Raw genomic sequence first — 21434 nt, forward strand, 5'->3', positions numbered from 1 at the left:
TCAGGTAAGTTCCCATATCCCCTGGCCTGTCAGTCCCCAGGTCCTTAGTATGCTCTTTCTTAGAAATTCTCAACAAGCCTTATGCAAGTGCTGAAGAATTGGCGTGGTGGGGGTATAGCCTTGCATGAAATAAAAATCACACACTGAAAAATAACACAGATTAGATTTAGTCATGATATTAAACTATATATATATTTATATGTATTTAATATATTTTTATATATATTTGATATTTAACTAAAACTGGTAACTAAATAGATCCGTGAAACTCAAGAGGGCAGGGAAAGAAAAAATGCAGAGCAGAAAATGTCATTTTGTAGGAATAGAAAAATATGGATTGTGAAGCAGAAGGCAGTGTCAAACCCTTGCAGATACAAGTCCTTTTTAGCCTCATTCAACAATCAGCTGCAAAGCTTATGCATGCTTTTATAGAAAGGAGTGTGTTTATATGTGCTTATATTATATTACAAATATACATATCAGTGTGCAATATTAGAACTGAAAATTTAGAAACCATTTATTAAAAATTATGATAATCATGGTTGCAGAACCTCTGTATCAATAGTGTATCTGTGCCTGTTCATAGCAATATATTCCCGGTAATTTCAAATAATCCAAGTAAAATAAATACTTACTTCTGCAATGACACACCAACTATTTTCAATTTTTATCAGTCAATTGATTTATCAAGTAAATATGCATACGCCCAACAGCTAACAGTGCAGTAAAGAGAATTTGGTCTCCAGAAAATTTCATTTTGATTTTTTGGAAGGGTAAGATATGTCTGTCCTTCATATATATTCAGTAATGATCTATTACATGTGAAATGTTTAAAGAATAATTTCCAGCTAGCATGCTCAATTTATTTTAAACTTGTATTGTATGAAGCAGCCACCATATTTAAATGGTCATATCAGCTGACATAAGCAACTATTTAATACCAACCAAATGCAGTTAGACTCTAAAATTATTTACTCTAAGTAATGTCACATGAATGTTGTTATCCTCCTAACTCTCAAAGATATCTGTTTCAATGCCTATATATAATAAATAATTGCCAGTCACAAATACTTTTCTTCAGAAATAGTCACTATATCTTTTAGGTTATATTGACAACAAAAGTAACGTTAAGAAAATTTAAGCTGATGTAATGGTTTTCATGGCATCTTTTCGACAACAAAGCTTGTATTTAAGATCTGACCACTCACAATTTCTAAACCAGATTATAAAGCTAAATCCATGCAAACCCTTAATGGATCAGGATTTTATTTCTAGCGCTGCAAAAACTTCAGTTGCGGCCAAGTCTTATCAGCTACAGTGGCAGACAGATTACAGAAGATGTGCCACGGATAAGTATGAAGCACTACCAGCTTAAACCAATTACACACTTAGCACAAAGTTGTCAAACTACAGACGAATGCCAAATCCTAACATGTAATTTCTGTCATGCTTACAAATTTTAAGGAGAATTATACTGACTAGAGAGCTGTAAGAAATGTAAAATGTAGCTGGGAAAACATATGGTAGACAGAAGGGTATTTGGAAATACGTCCGATTTTAGTGGTGTGTAAATAAGGAAACCATACTAACTCAAGAACTACCATTTCAGAATCTACAGGATTTTTTACTGGAAGTCCACAGTTCAAACTCGCCTGCATCATTGGCAGACATACCTATTAAATTATTTGCCAGCTGAGAGTCATTTCTTTTACAATAAGAAGCATAGTGAGAGGTAACTACAACACAATCCATAGCTGTCCTAGTTACTCTTTATAGGCAGGAAGACGTGTGATAAAATGCACGTTTTGTGATTCACTTCCTCTGGTTTACTTGCTTCGGTACTGTTAACCTGTACCTTCTGATGGCCTTCTACAGCGCTCTTAAACCATTCGAAAAAAATCCAGACAGACAATCACTGTACAATTTAAGGCACATAATTAGCAATTATTTCATGCACACTTCACAATAATAATCTGTTACGTACTACGGGAAAGAAACATTAATGAGCTACTTCTGGTGCTGCTCTGTGTACTGTGTTTGCATAATAATGAGGTCCAATCTGCTGAAAAACACATAAAGGACAAATTAATAAGGTCGTCATTTTTGTCTAATGATGCTTAATACAGTTTTAGCAATCTGCTCAAGACAAAAGACCGTCACTCAGACATAGCCGATTATGCATTCGCGTGGCAGATGAAATCTTTATTAAACAGAATGATGAATCTGATTAACATGCGATAACAAATATACAGTCTGCGAAAATGACCGTGCCACCTCCTGCAAGCATCCCTCACGTCGACTATTAAGGCTTTACTCAGATTGAGGTCAGACTGGTATTCCCGATAGGCGCATTAAGATAAAAGTTTGCCAAATGTGGTAACATGATGAACAAAACAATATCCTGTTATATAAAAGCTACTGTCTCAACAGCTGACTGTCTAATCAGTTACAGCAACAACTCCTTAATAAGTTTAAAAATTTAATTGTCAGAATTTCGTTCTCCTTTTAACATATGAAAGATAATTTATTGCATTAGCTAAGCGAGATCTTAAAGCACCCCGAGTCCTCTACATTTATGGTACCAAAATATTTTCTCTAAGTTCCAAAGTACTGTTCTCTATAAAGTTGTTACCGTTTCACAAAGACGACTGCAAACAGGAATATACAATTATTTAGGGTATTTTAAGGATTATAAAAAATAATATTAATTTATATATCACTGATTTCACATAAAGCATGAATACGTTAATGGAGGTTTCTAGTTCGATGGCAAACACATGATGTAATTGAATTTTTGGAAATGTTTAAAAATCTAATTTTCAATATAAATGTATAATTCATTGAAAAGTAGGTTAAAAAAAAGATTCACAAAATGTAATTTGTTAATCCCACCTTAAATTTAAGTCATGAAAATACAATGTTACCTCTTTAAACAATTACCAAATCTAGACTTACAGATTAAGATTAAACCCAGTGATTCTACTTTAAGCTTTTTTTGCTATAGCAATGTGATTTCCATTAAATGAACAATTCCTTGCCTTCCAGAACCAACTGTACTTGTTTTATAGACAGCACATGACACAAAGTAATTTAAGATGACATACGATACCTCATGACAATGTACATGATTTAACACAGGGTAGGCAGCCGTATAAACTGCAGTGTTGATTTTATCTCTACAAATACATTGCTCAACAACAGGAGGATCTTGTATTCAAGAACATATAACTGGGAGCTAAAACTGACTTAATCACAGCTTCTTCACTTTAATGCATATGTATTTGCTGTGGTATATGATAGCATATAATAAATCATCATTTTAACCTCCTTTGACTCGATCTATATGTCTTCATTTACATTCATATATTCCCAATTACAAGAAAACAACACCCAGTTGATTTAAAGCAAGGAGATGATAAAACTAAAGCTGTATTTAGCTCTACCATCATTCATCCCCAGTCCATTCTACTTTTCTAAATAAGTAACATTATTTTCACACACACACAAAAAATAAAGAATAAAAAATAGCAGCTTCCTTCCTCACCCCCACAACTCTCACATTCAAGTCGCCTGGCATATTAACCCAGTCATACGGCATACAGTTGGCAACAGGTCCAAAGCAGAGATGCCAGTTCTGACGATTGTTTCACAAGTCTATTGAAGACGATGGGATGGTTTTTTGAAACAAAGGCATGCATTAAGAGATTAGATGCCACTATACTGAAAGCCACCAGCTTTCAGAACGACTCCGAAGCCAGATGTGGTCTTTTTTAGCCTATGTTGCTCTTCCAGGCCTAGATGTTTACTAAGATTTCTTTCTAGTGGACAGAAATAGAATATAAGAAAAGGATAGGAAAGGAAGAGACTTGCTTAGAAAACCTCTGATAATTAACTGTGTTTTTCTAGCTAAAAGAAACAGAAGTAGTTAAGTCTACAGAGGGCCAAGAACATAACACTTGTTTATTTTACACTAATAAAACCACAGCACTTTAAACCTAACACCAGCTGATTACACATTTATACTTGATGCACCTGGGATGAAAGTCAGCCAGTGCCTCTTCAATCGCCTACCTAGCTAGCAGTACGAATAAAAGCGCTGACAGTGTTTGCTTTGCACAGCCAGTCGCGGGAAGCAACAAAGAGTGGAACACAATGCTTCTATTTCCTGGCAGTGCTACAGAGTCCCTTATTATATTTTACATGTACAGAAAGAGACTGTTGAAAAGATAAAACAGGCAATCATTTCATTATACCTAAGAGGAACCCATTATTTCATATTCTTTCAGTATAGATTCCCTCAATATAACATTGCATTACCTTTGATATAAAATGAATGCTAAAATACCATGAAATCTTGGTAAGAGTATTGGAAATACCAAGAGTCATGGCATATAACGCTTCATAAACTGTTCCATCATCACACTGTCATACTGTGCATTTCAACTAGCTTGTACAGTGGATAATGATGCATGCAGGCCAAAACGCAAGAATCTTATTCAGTTTTTGGCAAAGTTTCAGTCTCAAAAATCTCTGATCAAATTCAATTGTATTTATAGCCACAGTATAAATGAAGAAAGATTCAGGAACAGCATAGGTGTCCTAAGGTTACCTGCACAGCTCATTCAGGATGGAGCCTCGCCTTCTGTCTTTATCTTAAACTAAGGCATCACTAAGAGTACAGTGAAAAGACACATAGCTGTCTTGTCTAGATTTCAAAGAATTCTACCGAGAATTATTTTGCTAACATTGTTGGAAATACAATACCTATAAAACAATTTCTTTCTGTTGACTCCTTTAAACCTTGTCCCTGTTCATCCATCAGGGTCTGATTAACATTTTTGTTAGTGCCACAAATAACATAAAACTACATGTCTGAAAACTCAAGTCTGACACTACCACTTGTGCAAATATGTGTTGTTCTGTTTTCCTTTCATGAAAGAAATTAATAGCTGCTGCCTGTTTTCCTAACTCTTTTCATATGACATGATACTACAGACACTGCATCAAATTAGGTATAGACAATTACAAATATATTAAGTGACCTGAACTCAGGTCCTAACTATAATTTCAAATCTCTGTAGTAGAAATTACATGAAGACCTATACAATTCATCTAGATAAAAATTTTCACTCCACCTTTTACAGAAATGGCATTTTAATATTTACTATACAAATCATTAAATAATTGCTTTAATATAAAAACCACTTTGACTTACCCATGACTGTGCTTTATTATTGAAATGAGTAACCTCAGCTCCTATCAAAGGACATGGAGAAACCGACTGAATGACACAGCTCCTGCATTGTAAGTAACTTGTCAGAGAATATTCCTTCTCATTCCAAATAGCATTTAAAGATAAACTGGCATTCATGTCTTTCAAAAAGAAAGAGAGAGTACTTTACGTAGGCATCAAAAGATATTTTAAAACAGAAAAAAGATCACAAGTTGCACTTCACATTTCAAAACGTAATGTTCTTATTTTGCCGGAAAGTGACACGGTAAAGAATGCTGACTAATCTCTGCGGACTCAATAACTTCTAAAATAGAGTCCTTGTGACAAAAATCACCCATGATTAATTGTGCCATCCTAACACCAGAACTGCCCGGACACAAAGATAAGTGTTTTATGTTTGTCCTCTGTCACCTGAATGCTGCTAAAGGATTACACATTCCATGGTCTGACACCTGGAATAATTTCATATCAAATACATTGCTTCTGCAGAGACCTACTTAAACCGTTGGGGCTGCAATGCCTCCAATTCATGGATTTTAATTTGTTGTAAGAAATGTAAATGATTCTGTTCTCATCTTTTCTTTTTGATCAGAACAGTACATACACTGATATGCAGCTTCAGTGTTTGATTAAACACGCAGAGTTTAACAGATCTTAGTGGAGTTTTGCCTCCTTCCAGTCTACAGTAAATTGTGTGTGGCACTCCTTTTATGTGTCAACCAATTCTCTCTCTCAGTTTGATGGTTGAGGGAACAAGATAGCATCTGAAAGAAAAAATCTTACCATCAACTTCCCAAACAGTCAAAGGCAAGGGCTGTAAGTCTTGTGAATGGCCCAGTTAAGGGAAAATAAATGTATGTAATGTATTTTCTTGGCCAAGGACCACTGTCAATATCTGATTCTCCAACTTCTGTATTTCCAGTCTTCTGAAAAAACCCACTGACCCACACGGCTTTGCTGTTTATCTGTTTCCTAGCCAAATGCTGTGCCTCGGACAGTAAGCGTCTACTGCCTTTAGCTTCCTCACTCCATAAAATAGCCAAACTTCTCCTTATAAGCTTTAAATAATCTTCCTCGTTTATCTAAGGTCAAAGACATAGTTTACGATTGTCACTAACATCTTTCAGCATGGTAGTATCGCTTTTATGCTTGTTTTACCTCTCAAATATTTCCTGGGATTTTCAGAAACATTCACAATCCTTGGCAAGAGGACACAAAAATACCAGTATCATTGAAAGATTTGATATTTTCATTTAAGAAAAAAATTTCATTTTCTTTAAGCAGCAAAATGTTCCTTTCAACAAGCTATAAAAAGGAAAGATCTCCTTGAAGGAGAAAGCAAATAGCCAGAGCATTTAATTCATATCCAGTAAAGAACTGTTGGATATTGGACTTCCTTCAAACTTACAGAAACTTAAGTAGGAGCAGTGGAAAGGTGTGGAAGTTAAAGAACAATGCAGACTTAACCACCTCGCTGTGGCAATAAACAAAACGTTGTTAAACAACGTACCTCTTCAACAAGGATATAATGAAGCAAGACACGAAGACATGAAAATCACAAAAAAATTAAGGCAGAATTATCGGCCGATACGTAGGCAAAAATCTATACCAAGACCTTATTGACACAAAAAAGAAAACACTGTTCGCAGCAGCTACACTCAGCCAGTTGCTAACAGAGAAGCAAACAGGTAGAATGCCTGATTTGTAACATGGTATTCAATGTCCCTTACAAGGAGGAAATTTGCTAATAAGGAAGCAATAACAAAGCTTTAGTACAGCTTTGAACATTTTATATAACAATTTAATGAAAGACAGATTATAGTCTTTTGAAAGTTCACGTGTTTCTCTTGGCTTAAAAATGCTTTCCATTAAAAATATCTGCAAAACCTGTATAGTGCTATTTTGGAGTGAGCAGCAGTGGGGCAAGAGACTCTTCCTGGTCCATATGAGATTTCACGCATAGATCAAGAGATACAAACATGTTACCAAAATCAAAAGCATCTGCAGGAAATGAAATAAAACAATGTGTTGTATTTAATTTAAAGCTAAAGGATTTGACAAATTTTAGGTGGTATTTATCAGTAAGATTTACCTTCACTTTTCACTGGCATCTGATAAACCTTCAAAGTTTCTTTAAGATGACTAAGACTTGCAGCATCTGAGATGATCAACATCATATTATCATCTTCTGAAATGGCATCTAGTTCACACATACAATTATTAATGGATTCTTTACTTCTTACATTAGTATTTCTGAAGAGTTTCCAGATTATTTTCAGTTCAATATTACTGCAGCAAGCTTTTCTCAAAATTCCTATAATTTAAAAAGTGGGGTGTAAGACTTATATATACATGGTTTTGAATACAGTACTGTTCGAACATACTGCAAACTTTCCACATTTACAAGATGGTAATTTAGGCCCTGATCCAATACCCACCAAAGCCAGTGAAAAGACTTCTATTGATGTAAACGGACCTTGGAAGGAGGCCTTATTTAGATTTTTTTAACGTGTCCAAAATTTACTTTTCAACAGATAGTTTTCCCCTTGTTATTACTCCCAAATTGACCAGTGAGTTTGAATCCACTTTGAATAAAGTCATTTATTTTTCATTTTCTTCAAACTGTGGCAGATTTTTTAAAATTTCATCAATCAACTGACATCTGAGATTCAGTTTAAACAGCATAAAACTTCTTGCTGACAACGGACACCTCGGTAACTGTAGGCATTAAAATACCTCAGTGATTCAGAATGTTTTCATTTAATACATAGTGATTCCATTTCACAGATTCTATACCAAACTGCAAAGACATGACGATGCTGAAAAATTAATACTAAGGAAATGAATAAAAGTCTACTGACGAGATTACACAAGTCTTAAAGGAGATACATTATGGTTGCTCTAGGAAAACAGAAGCAATAAAAGCGGCCTCCATCACCTGGGCCTCCCTTCTTTACCCGTAAGGCAGCGTGGACTTTGCTAGCTGGCCTGTGACTTTAACAGGTTGTGCTGGTTTTGGCTGGGATAGAGTTAATTCTCTTCACAGTAGCTGGTACGGGGCTGTGTTTTGTATTTGTGCTGAAAGCAGTGTCCATAATAGAGAGATGTTTTTGTTATCGCTGAGCAGGGCTTACACGGAGCCAAGGCCTTTTCTGCTCCTCACGCCGCCCCACCAGCGAGAGGCTGGGGGGGCACAGGAAGCTGGGAGGGGGCACAGGAAGCTGGGAGGGGGCACAGCCGGGCAGCTGCCCCCAGCTGCCCCCAGGGATATTCCGCGCCGCGTGCGGCGTGCTCAGCGTGTAACAGCTGGGGGAAGAAGGAAGGGGGGACGTTCAGAGTTATGCCATTTGTCTTCCCAAATAACCACTATGCACGTCGGAGCCCGGCTTTCCTGGAGATGGCTGATCACCTGCCTGCTGGTGGGAAGCGGTGAATCAATTCCTTATTTTGCTTTGCTCACATGCACGGCTTTTGCTTTATCTATTAAACTGTCTTTATCTCAACCCACGAGTTTTCCCGCTTTTCCTCTTCCAATTCTCTCCCCCATCCCACCAGAGGGGAGCAAGCAAGCAGCTGCATGGGGCTTAGCTGCCGGCTGAGGTTAAACCATGACACAGGTCCAGGAGCAACAGTCGTATCTCCCACCCTCCTTCAGGCTCACGTGTGGTTTGCAAAACCAGAGACTTGTCCTTCCTTGATTTCATCTGATACAGATGACATCTGGTCTAGCTTTACGACCTGTCCAGTTCGGCTACATCACACAATGGAGTCATGAGCCGCTAGCATGCAGGTCCCGCCTACTAGGCCTGGCCTCACTCACTTTTATGGCTGAAGAGGGTGATTTTGAGAGGGTTGAGGTTTTTTGTTGTTGTTGTTGGGGTTTTTTTTTGCTACCGTCACTTCTTTTATACCAGTTCCATGCTTACTTCATTACTTAATGAGCTTTTGAGGCAGTGGAAGGGATTTTAAAGCAGGGGAGGGGATGTTTAAGGGTCCTATAACATAGGGGCTGCCGTAAACAAGACTCCGCACAAGAAACAGGTCTCTGCTGTACGTCTAATGCACAATTGTCTTCATCTCAACCTCCATATCATTTCTATCCCCTCCTAAAAACGTAGCATTCTGAGCTTTCAAGGCCCTGAGATGTACTCACAAGGCACACAAAAGCAAATTTCATCTTACCTTCAGATCTGTAAAACCTGGGACCAGTTAAATCCTCACTAAATTCTCCTAGAGGACAATGTTTTATACATTGTTTAAGTGTACTAAGCATCTATATCTACTTGTTTCTGCATATAACTGATGAGAACATTTTGTAATTAGGTCATTACCACACATGGCCCAGTAGCCTGAAGATACAGCGCATTTTTAAAAAGTAGCAGAGCTGTTACTACCATTATCAGCTTTTAGACTTTCCCAAATTCAAGCGCCTCAGAAAAATGTAGAGAATATCCAAAAACATCTAATCCACATTTCGCACAGTGGGGCAACCAGGGACTAAAAAGCAAGCTAAATTAACACAAGGTAGGTTACATATTGGAGAATAACAATGTGATCGTATGTTTTTTCTGTAAAACTTTTGACAGTTTCATTAAAACATGCATTAGATTCACAGAGTTACTGCACCAAGATATTAACAAACTTCTCACAGCAACTGGTAGCAAATTAACACCTAATCCTTAGGAGGAACATACCCTAATGAATGGGCCACTATGTTACAAATAATTTCCTTCAGCCAGAATGTCAGGACCAGTTGCCTTCAGTTAACTCTTAAATACCAGTCAGATTCCCATCGTACTTCAAGATGGGTCAGTGTACCAGGACCACTGAATCAAGCATCCGAAACATGTCAGAAAGAGATTACATTGACAGTAATTTATTTTCACTGAAATTCCAAGTAAAAATAGTTGTATTATTGTGACAGCCCCCTCTTTCCCCCCTCAAGAAGATTTTCTGCAAGTCCCCAGTGCATTTCTAACAACTCGGTTATGTAGTTACCGTATCCAGTGGAGAAATTAGCCAATTATTCTAAAATATCCCTCTAGTATCCAAAACTGAGAAAGTAAAAAGATACATTACAAATCCTACCATTCCCAACCTGAAACAAATGACCAGTTACATAGATCTTACCCTCTGCTTTTGGCAGTATTTCAGCTCCACAGACAATACAATAAAGTCCTTTCTTGCAAGGCTGGTGGTGTGTTTCCTTCTAACAAGACAATATACAAATTCATCTAAATACTAGTTTGCATGTAGTAACTATGCAGATTGAAGCATTTAAATACAGACATAAATATATCAAAACTGCTTCAGAGAAATATACTTTACTCAAAGAGATCTATTTGAATCAGTGTTTATAATTTATATTAGCTAATCATTAAAATATACATCATACTAAAAATGCTAAACCTAACTTAAATAGAAATACTTTCATATAAAATATGAGGTATTTTACAGTCTATAATGCTCCAGGCTATCAAAGATTTAGCTTGGAATTTTGCAAAGGAGCCTAGGAAGGTAAGTGCCCAACTCTCATCCAGGTGCAGTATGATTAAATTCTTGCATTTCCTGCCCTAAAATTTACATACTAACCAGAAATCAGAAGCACTGCTTCTATTGAATCAGGCGTTGCATTCGTAACGAGTTATGAGCTGGACTCTGTAGGCAGTCCATATCTGCAGCTTCTACCTGTGTTAACAGGACTCGAAATCACTCAGCCTTTTTGTTCCCCATGAAACAAACGGTATCTATTGAGCGTGTAAATCATAATGGTCTAGAGCAAACCAAATAGTTTACTCTACAGACCATGAGTAAACTATTTCATCTGTATTATTCTACTTAAAAGATTATATAATAAATCTTATTTCCCTTGCACCTTCACATTCAACAGTAGCCACTTAAAATAGGTACTATATTCTATCTACATGGTACCTTTTTTTCACAGGTGTAGGTTCTTTGCCTAACTGTAGCTTTTCTTCGTCTGCATTGTCTCTGAACTTTCAATCCTTTAATAAATTCAAGATTTCGTTATTATTTTAGACCAAAGAGATCATACCTAGCTATTACATCAAAGCACGAGAGGAATTTTCAGTACCTTAGTTTTTATACATTTGGGATGTCCAAACAAATAATTCTAGGAAAGTTGGTACATTGACTTCACTTCCCCTCTATTTGCAGCTTGGGCAGCAGGGTACTTTTAATACTGGGAATCACCATAAATATATTAACTACAGAAATAAAGAATATTCTTACCACTAACCTATTGAATACCATAGTTAGTTAGATATAAAGACAAATTAAGATTGAATTTACACAGCTTTTACACCAAAAGAAACTGTCCACCCCTTGCCCTCCAAAAACCAGCAGTAATACAAAGGATTATTATCCAACGGTCGTCCCAGGCAACACAGCTGTGGTCAGGATTTGAGTTTAGTGAATTTGTGGATAGAGACTTTTCAAGAAAAATCTAGTATCTAGTAGGCCAAATGCTGATATTTCAATACATATTTTTTAAAAATGGTTGAGAATTAATTTTATATAAAATGTAGACATTGTAAATTAATACAAACTAGTTGATACGAAGAAGGCCATATCTTAAAAGGATTTCTAATCAAAGTAAGACAAAACACAAGATCAAGAAAGGAACAATCTGCTCCAGATAAGGAAGATGGATTTCTTTTTTTTTTTTTTTTTTTTTTAATGTTGCAGATTTAAAGACAGACAAATCTTCTGAAAGACAAATAAGGGACAGCAGTCTATGAGATGAGCAGGCAAACCACAAAGCTTAAATGACTTCTATTAGCCGTTTAGATAAAAACATAAGAAGGGGTTTGGTACAGAAGACTTGTTTTAAGAAAACTGAGCTATTAGAGACTCACGAGGCTGAAGCTGATCGACCCTGGGAGCGTAGCTGCAAAGCCACCTGACAGGCTGCCCCAGCATTTGCCGTGGGATAGGGGACAGTTCTAGGCCAGAAGCCAGTTACAAACAGAACCATGCCTACCCTACGAGGTCCGGACATTCAATCACTTACTTAAAGCTAAACATAAATTAAGTATTTTTATCTTTAGATGTGTTATATGTTTAAACTGCTGTCGATATCAGAGCTTGCTTCTGCCCTACCAACTAGTTCAAAGCCATCAGCATCCAATGGTTAAGCAAATACCTGGAAACCTAACCCAAGAAACCACGATCCTTACATGGCATCGCTATAACAAAGAGTTTAACCAACTGCCTTATGCTAAGTACTGCTTAGTTACTTTTGCTTGCAAAAGAAACTCAACAGTATTCTTGCCATTCTTGCAGACAGAGTATCTAATTTTATAAAGATGCATTTACAGCGTAAATTTAAATCCTACTGATATGAACACTTGCAGAGCTCTGCGGAGGTGAATGTCAGAATGTTATTTAGATGAACAATGATTTCCATTTAGATGGAAAACGACCAGTTAACAATCTCTGCTCCCAGTCAAAATATATAAATACCTATAAACCAATCTTAAGATTGTAAAAATCCTGCATCTTCATATTAATAGGTGATGAAAATGAACAATCTTTTCTTGAAAAATCAGGCATAGTACATTTTATTACAGCAAAATCCTGGCTGTTTTGACTGCAATAAATGAAAGAAATGTTTAATATACTTCACAAAAAGTACACTGAAGAAGATTTAAAGACCTTTATGTACAAATTTACGTTGTTGTATATTGCATAGAAAATATGTTTGTAGGGCACACAAATGAGTACACTTTTTCATATGAATACACAGAGAATCTGACCAAAAGAAATTAGATCCTCTCACAAAATCTTAAAGAAACCTCAATTTTTACACAAAACAAATAAAGACCTCTGAAGAAGCTTCTCACCACCATCAAATATCAATGCGTACAAATACTACTATACTGTTACTACTGCTACGCAGCTTCTGATGGACATTTTGACAAAAGAAATTTGAGGGAAAGAAAGTACTGAAGAATACACCTATTTCAGTATCTCGGCTCAATCTATCATATTACTTGATCTGCAAAGATGCTGTTCTATATATTTAATTTAAAAAAAGCCCGAACAAATGTGGAGAACCATAATTTGATTTTACGGGTGTTTTGCTTTCTGAGAAAAACCCAATTGTTTGATTGTATTTAACGGCAGATAAATTAAATCTCTAATAGACAAACCTCCTCAGCCTATAATTACCAGTCAAATGCTACTTGGGCTTCTATTTAGCATTTCCACACATGATGTCTTTTCACCACACAGATACCATGAGGAATCTTAATTATTTCTATAGAAAACAGCATGTTGCATAACTTTCACAGTGGGAAAAAAAAAAGTATAACGAAAAATTGAGCCTGATAGTAGAATATACTAAATGAGAACTAGAAGGCCATCACTGCTCTATAATGAGGCTGCTCACTACGTTTCCTATAGAAGCTGTCACTATGAGCTAGTATTGTTCAATAGAAAAGATGACACACCTTTATTTCGTGATCTGGAAAGACTGATTTTCCGTTTTTTGGTTTCCATCTCTTGAGATGCTATCTGCTCTGCTTTTACTTCACTAGTCATCTCTACATTAACTGCACTATTCTTACTCCCCTCATTTTGCATTATTTCATGTAAACCTGTGCTTCTGCCATCATCATCCATCTTTTTTTTAGTCATACTTAGAGTTTCTGAGGTGTGGCTTGCAAAAAGATCATCAGCGACTGTGGAGTTTCCACATTCAATCTGATTCTCATTTGTATTACAGGCTGTAAGCAGTGGTCTGACTTTCTGTTCTTCTGATTCTTCATCATCATAGAGTTCTGGTGTGAAGTAGATACTCTCATCCTCATCTTCAGCTTCTGCAGATACGTTTAACATTGAAAGTTCAGATTTCCCTCCTGCTGAAGGAAACTCACTGCAGGGCCCAACTTGAAGCTGTAGTTTATCAGGATGCTCTTCAGCAACTGGAGCCTCAGCATTTTTAACTGAAAAATCAGTTGTTTTCAAGCATGATTCTGATACACTTGGTTTATGTTCTGAAATTAATGATGACTGGCATTGATTTACACTATCAGTAAGTTCACTAGCCCTATTCACATTCTTTTGTTTGCTACTAGCTGTGGACATGCAGTTCTTGGCTACAGGCAAAGGTGTTGAAGTCAGTGGTTTAAAGCAGCAATGTTCTTTCATAATATCAGCATTAGTCCAACCATTCTTTTTTTCTCTCTCTATTTTCATTGCTGACATTTTGGGTGTGGAGTCCATATGTTTTCTTCTTTGTGTTACATGGTGAGAATGACTCCCTACATCAACTTTCTGGCCACCTGTGAAAAAAATCACAAAACATTAATTAATTGTATATGCCTTCCCCCTGCTGATTTACAGCACGTTTAGCACATCAAAATTACCACTGTTTTATTAGGTTTACAGTTATTTTATAATACTCATTAAGATCCAACACAAACAAAAGCCCAGATGTTACAACTATCTTTGCACATGAATCATCTTAATTGAATCAATAGATTAACTGGCATATGTAAAGTTAAAGTATGACGGGATTTTAAATTTGTAATTTTTTTATTTCTGTGTTCTTATGTTATTCACATCTTTCTTGCCTGAAACAAAGTCATAAGTTTTCCTAAAATTCAGGAGAGATATTTTATATTTTAAAATTTCAATGGTTTTTAGATTGCACTATAAACTTATAAAACATTATCAATTGCTTTAAGACAACCAGATGGAATGACAATTAATTTCAGTCTGTTGAGCACAGCTCATACATGTTTATGAATAATTATCATTTTGCACCACAGCACTTCTGTATTTTTAAAAACCATTTGTTTCTTCCAAAAAAGATGCAACTTCACATTTAAAATTGTTAATGAAGTTTTTTCCACAGGAAACAAACATACTTTGTTTCATTGTTGCCATGATGTTACTCGGCTGATTTGATGCTGTAGGATTAACTGAGCTGATTGTTGTAACAAAATTAATTTCTGAAACCAAATTCTGCTCCTCACTTTTAGCAGGAACATCTGGTGACAGATGAATAGTTGCCTCTTGCTGAGAGGCTTGTGACAGGTCTTTTGAATTTGAAGGTACACGGAGAAATTCACTGCTGCACTCTAATGAACAATCGATGTTTTTCTGGTTTCTTAGAGCAAATGCGTGCAAGGATTCGAGTGCACTACCAAAGTTTTCATGGTGCTGGATTTGTTGACGAATCCATTTAGATAATCCTACAGGGAAAAAAAAAGTGTTACTACAAAACTACATCATCTATATCAGGTATTTCCTATCAGTAAATAGTACCCTAATATTGCAAATACTTCTACGTATGTATAGACAGATTCACAAAGATTCAAGAAGTTGCTCATGAAAGTAAGATAATGCATGCCTTCCTTTCCAGGGCTGGGAACTTGATTTAATCAATGGTAGTATTTTGATGAGGAATACTAACAATGTAATTCTTTAATATTAAAAGACCTTTACCTTTTCCACTAATACTACTTTTAAAGTTCAAAAAGCTGTGTTGCACAGACATCAATATACTTCTTTTATGCCTGGATGTTCATTTTGCTTGTTGTCATGAATTATTAAAAAGCAACTTACATAGAGTACAGCTATTTATTATCATACTGACAGGGTCTGACAATAATTATAACGATGTTTTTAGAACTTTATTTCAGATTAAGTAACAGTATCTTGGATATTCAGAAAGAATCACAACTGTGCAGTAGCGAAAATATAATACAATAAGCTCTCATACAGCAATCATTTTAAAAATTCTCAAATTACAGGCTTCTTGAGCATAATAGCTCTTTAGATGATATTAGAAGACACAAGAGTGAAGTAAAAACTAACTTCCTTGATTTTTAAGAAGTGTTTCTAAATATTATTTTAATATCAATTTGAGAAAACAACAGAGAACTTGATTCTTCTGTGAAGTTTTACTTTTTAGAGAAAGTACTAATCTTATCAAGGCTCGAACATACAGATTATTTGTCTTACTATATGAATTACTTCTGTTTACTTAGATAATTTAAGTGTATTTTTAGTATAAACAGACATGTCAGAAAAGTGGTTTGACTTGTACCACAGCGGCTGAGCTCCACCTGCTGACTAGACTGCAACATTATCTATTTACATCATCTTTTTGCCCACCTCTTCTAAACAGGGCAGGAACAAAGATACATACTCCATTCCTAAGCAAATTCTTTTTAAATTTTTAATTTTTTTATCTTATTTATTAAGGTAGTGTGCATGACCTGCTTTGTTTTATCTGCGTTTATTTCTAGCCAGTACAAAACTACAAACAGAAAATACTTTTTGCATATTGAGAATTTGGTGGTTCCAAATGGCACCTTTACCTTTTCTTACCTAAAAAGCCAGAATGTTAAATTCAGACTGCTAACCCTAATCATTAACGCTCCCTATAGGCAGAAAGTATACATCCACTAGAGACTTATCCAAAGTCCAAATAAAAACCTAGTAACTATTTTTTAATACATACATATGTATACATATATACATGTGCACACATATGTATACATACATTATAGATATTTAACAGCCAAAGGTTAAGAGTCCTCAAGTTTCTGTAAGTCCCATTTTAAGAAAGAATTCTCAAATTCTGCATGTTGATATTTCTGTATATCCAAAGGGGGAAAGAAATTAAGTTGACTGAACATTGGTATCAGTGTCTTCCAGTATATTTCATGAACTAGCAATGCACCAGGGTACAGTTTTAGAGTTTTCAGTTCCAACTGCACACTTTGAGTTCAATGCATATATTTCATTATGACTGTTCCTACTCACCTGTATTTGTATAACCGTATTTCTGTAATTTTGATTTTACAGTATTTGTTAATATTAGGAACTTTCCCAGAAAGATTTTTACAGCTTACCAGTTATGTACTTATTAGGGTTATTTCGGAAACGGTCATCAACTAAAATAAGAGCACCCCAGTCATTCCTATGTCTTATACACCTATAAGTGAGCAACAAAAAAGAGTGCATATCTAATTAGAGTGCATACAGTAAAAAGCTGCGGGGATCAGACAACAGCGATTGCAATGAGTCAGCTAGAATACACAGGAAGTGCTTTCCTACTGTCTTGTACCAAAAAATGTTATGGACATCATGGAAGCTTAATTTTGCTTCAGTTCTTCAATTTACTATACAAAAACAGGCAAAGTAAAAAAAAAACCACAGAAATATTCATCAGCTAACCAAACCACACGTTATTGGTTTTCCACTGTTAACTGGGTAGCATAAATACTAAGAGGAGAACATGTAACGGTGTAAAAGAAAAGAAAATGGACTGATATAACTGCAAGCAGTTTTTAAAATAACTATGCACTTTTCTGTTTCTAAACCACAAGTTATTCATAACTGTCTTTAGCAAAGAAATGCTACAAATCAAAGCTGTGAGTGATACTGCTGAATTAATAATTCAGTTGTTAGAGGTCTACAGAAAATAATCCGATAGTCAGTTTACATGTGCTGATATTATTTTAAACATTATTTGGATTTCTTATAGTGCCTCCCACAAAAAAATTATTAAAGAACAGTGATAACATAAATGAAATATGGAAAAGAAACTGTCAGTAATAGATAAGGATTATTATCCCCATTGTATAAGAGCACAACTTTCAAAGATGATGTTTACAAATGTACGTAGAACTACACGTGTACCAGAGTCAGGGTTTAAAATGGGAGCGACAAGGCTGGCTCTCCAAAGAAATATTATTTACTTATATTTGAGATCTCTCCATGATAAGAAAAGCTATCAAAACATTTTTAAGAAACAGATTTCTTCCAACTTCTAATTTTTTCATTGCTTTAATAAATGTTACTTTAACTCATAGCTTAAATGAATTATGCCCACCGGAGACATATCCTACACTTTTAGGAAAAGTAGCACTCCAAGGAATTCATAGCATGATTGTCACCTGGCCATACACACCATCTGTTATATTCCCAAAGGCTGCTATTTCATTTCTTGGACTTGTGTTACTTAGTATAATGTAACAGCACTAAATTAAGAGAAAAGTGCCAGACTGAAGACTAGCATGCTTCTGCTCACTTCTATCCCTGCAGGCATCTTTGCAGTAAGAAGTTTGCCTATCTACAGCAACTACTTTCTGTAGTTGTCAGAATAAGCTATATTCTGATTTATAGCAACTTAGGAGACTGTTCTGGTTTTATAAAAATAGTCATCATACACTGTCATCCTTTCCCAAATCTCAGTTTAGTAAGAGTTTAGTCTAATGGTATTATGCACAATTTATACATTCACATCAGAATGGAAGTCTATTTTCTCCATTGAAGTTTAGACTAGCAGAATTTAATCCAAATGATAAATTATACAATAAGAAATTTTCACTAAAACTAGATTTAAGTTAAAACTTATTTCACAGTGACAAAACTTCAAATTCATTTCTTACTATTAACATTCCACAGCTCCCTCAGATTTTTTTTCTTAACAAATTCTAACTAATGCTCTTATTCTCTCCAAAGAGGAATCTAAGAAATCAGACCTGTCACAACGAGAATTTACAATGAGATTTTACTAACATAGGCTATTTTCTCTCAATTTTTTTTCTAAACCTTTATTTATGTTATCACATTTGTATTAGGTCTAATCCAAGTAACAAGTCTTCCAGTTGATGTTCCTCCTCTTATCTACAAATCTGTGCCTGTACGTCTATGTATCTATGGCATCTATGATAGATATGGATGAGAGATAGCTATATCTATCTATGTGTATGATAAATTTTGTTGGAGAAGGATGAATTAATTCTATCATGTTAATAAAATTTGGGGGAAATTTTTTCATTTGAGAAAGTAAGCTATACCACTTCTTCTAGATCTGGAAAGAGATCAGTGAGCATCATAACTGAATTGACCTTTTGCAAAGGTCTGAGAAAACCCCCTGCTATTTCTCCCTTTCAAAAATACTTGTAGGCTAAACATCAAACAACTGTTCCGAGCCCACCAAGAGCGTGAATAATTAGTACATGTGAAAAGACCCAAGAATTTTCACCTGGTTTATAAGCTCAAGAACTTTCCTTTCTGTATATCTGGACTACAAGCAATAAAACCTGCAACCAAAGTAAAGGGGATTCTGAATGTAAAACAAAAACTCCAAATTCTAACGCTCAAATGCACAACAAACTGAAAAACAGCTGAAGACCTGATTTCTGGAGGATGAGTTTTTTGGCCTGATTTATTCCCTTTGTGTTAACAGTGAGGAATTAATCCTTCAAGATGTTGCAAAAAAAGTTCTACAAACAGAGATATTTTTAATTATGTTCAGTTTATCTCACCTTCCCAGGGCTTGGTTCAGCGCCCTATAAGCTTGAATTTCATACCAATGACTCCCTGGTAAAAGGCCTCTTGTATTTTTGTGCTGGTCATTGTACTTCCTCTTTAATTCAACCTAAGAAAGAAATAATAAAATATTGGTTTTAATAACAATGTTGAAAAAGAAATATTCTAAAAGGGGAAAACAAGCAAACACTGATTAAACAAGTGAGCATGTAAAGTGTGCTTCAGTGTATCAACTTTGTATTTTGCATACTAACCAATTATGGCTTTTACCCTTCTAAAGTTATTCTTAACGTGTCATCTATTCCAATGATTTATATGTAATAACACAACAACCACACACTTATCCAAATCTCTGTGCTAGCAAGAGAAGGATAAGCTGTTCACACAGGCACAAGACCCCCAGATACAAGTAAATGCACTAACTAGACTGCAGTTTTATTTGCTCATCTGGAAGTAAATGATACAACGGAGATCTTTATGCTTTCCTTTATCACACACGCTGACTCTTAATCTATTGTGGGGACCAGACCCTATTTTTCTCAAGTGAGGGTTAAGCAAATATAATGCCTTCTTCTACAGAAGTTAAGGAAGAACCTGAGAGACAGAGTGGCCTTGCCAGCAACACCAACTCCAATTCCTAGCGTGGCATCACCCTCTGCGGTTCAGAAAGAAACGTTTCGCTGAGTAAATGTGAAGCAAAGGTGGCAGCTAAGGTTTGCGGGCCCATGGGCTAGCATAAGGCAGAAAAGAGCACGCTCCTCTTCAAAAAACGCTAGCTCTTAGCTGCTTCAAAAGCAGATCTGGTATCAACTGCAAAAGAAAAGAAACCAAATCCCCTGCATCCGCTTTCTAATCATGTGGATAACTACACATAAAATGCCCGATCTGAATTTGAACAAGAATTTGTTATTTGGACATTATACACAGTTCCAACTTATAAAAAAAAGAATTTATTGGGAAGGGGAAGGCCAATTTTTTTCTTCTTGTAAACAAACACACAACTACACCAAAAAGGGTCATTCCATTGCTCTTTTGTACAGTATTAACCTTTCTAAACTGACAAGTGAAAGGACACGCTTCAGGAGAGAAAACAGCAGACTTCTAACCTCTTCTGACAGGTAACTTTCAAGTCGCATTTGGATAAGAAATTTTATTTTATGTACTTATGCCCTTTAAATTGCCTGTCAAATTTACAAATTCAATCTTTACAGCCAGAAAGTAAATTCAGTTTGATTTCACAGATTTAATGTTTGTTCCAGTCACTCAGAATTTATTGACTGGCGTGTGAGGTTTTCTTTGCCGTTTTCAAAACAGAAGATGATTCTGACCATTTTATGAACATCAAAGACTTTCTTTAAAAAGGAGCTTATCTGTGCATTTCTACAATTGGAAATACTACTTGGAGAAACAAAAGGGTACTCCTTATCATTTGAAATGAGGTAAAATATTGGAAAATTTCATTAAATTCTTTAAAACATAACCAATGATAAGATGCTCCTGCACATACTTTGCATTCGTCTTCTAGTCCTGCTAAGTTTTCTAGCAATTTCCTCTTTTGAAGAATTTCTGTTATCAGTATGATTTTTGGCCAGTTGTAACAAAGGTATCTTTACTATAGTTTCTTACTTCACTAGCAGACTGTTCAAATCAGCGTTAATCAGTCGTGTGTCTTACACTGATAAAAATGACAACATTTTTTATTACGTGCATAAAACCACCGAAGTAACAGAACACAAACCAGTCAGATAATCTGCATTGTACTGCATTACCCTGTGAATAAAATACATTCCTTTTACATTCCTCTGATACATATTCGCATTATGCAAATCTATACTGCTTGTACTGCACATCAATGTCATTTCAATTCTCATGTTATATACAA

General features: G+C 35.6%; 1 protein-coding gene across 1 annotated transcript in view; it reads right to left on the reverse strand.

Annotated features, from left to right (window-relative positions):
* The window catches only part of BRIP1 (BRCA1 interacting DNA helicase 1), a gene marked incomplete at both ends in the record, with an annotated part of 117959 nt that overhangs the window by 44036 nt on the left and 52489 nt on the right, over positions 1-21434 (reverse strand). The window contains 8 exons of the mRNA XM_082008716.1: positions 5216-5373; positions 7326-7547; positions 10364-10442; positions 11165-11238; positions 13708-14541; positions 15157-15456; positions 17125-17207; positions 19549-19661. Of these exons, the coding sequence (XP_081864842.1) occupies positions 5216-5373; positions 7326-7547; positions 10364-10442; positions 11165-11238; positions 13708-14541; positions 15157-15456; positions 17125-17207; positions 19549-19661 (1863 nt within the window). The remainder of the gene's footprint in view (positions 1-5215; positions 5374-7325; positions 7548-10363; positions 10443-11164; positions 11239-13707; positions 14542-15156; positions 15457-17124; positions 17208-19548; positions 19662-21434) is intronic.

The sequence above is a fragment of the Phaethon aethereus genome (genome assembly GCF_964289735.1).
Source record: "Phaethon aethereus genome assembly, chromosome: 19".
Taxonomy (NCBI): Eukaryota; Metazoa; Chordata; class Aves; order Phaethontiformes; family Phaethontidae; genus Phaethon; species Phaethon aethereus.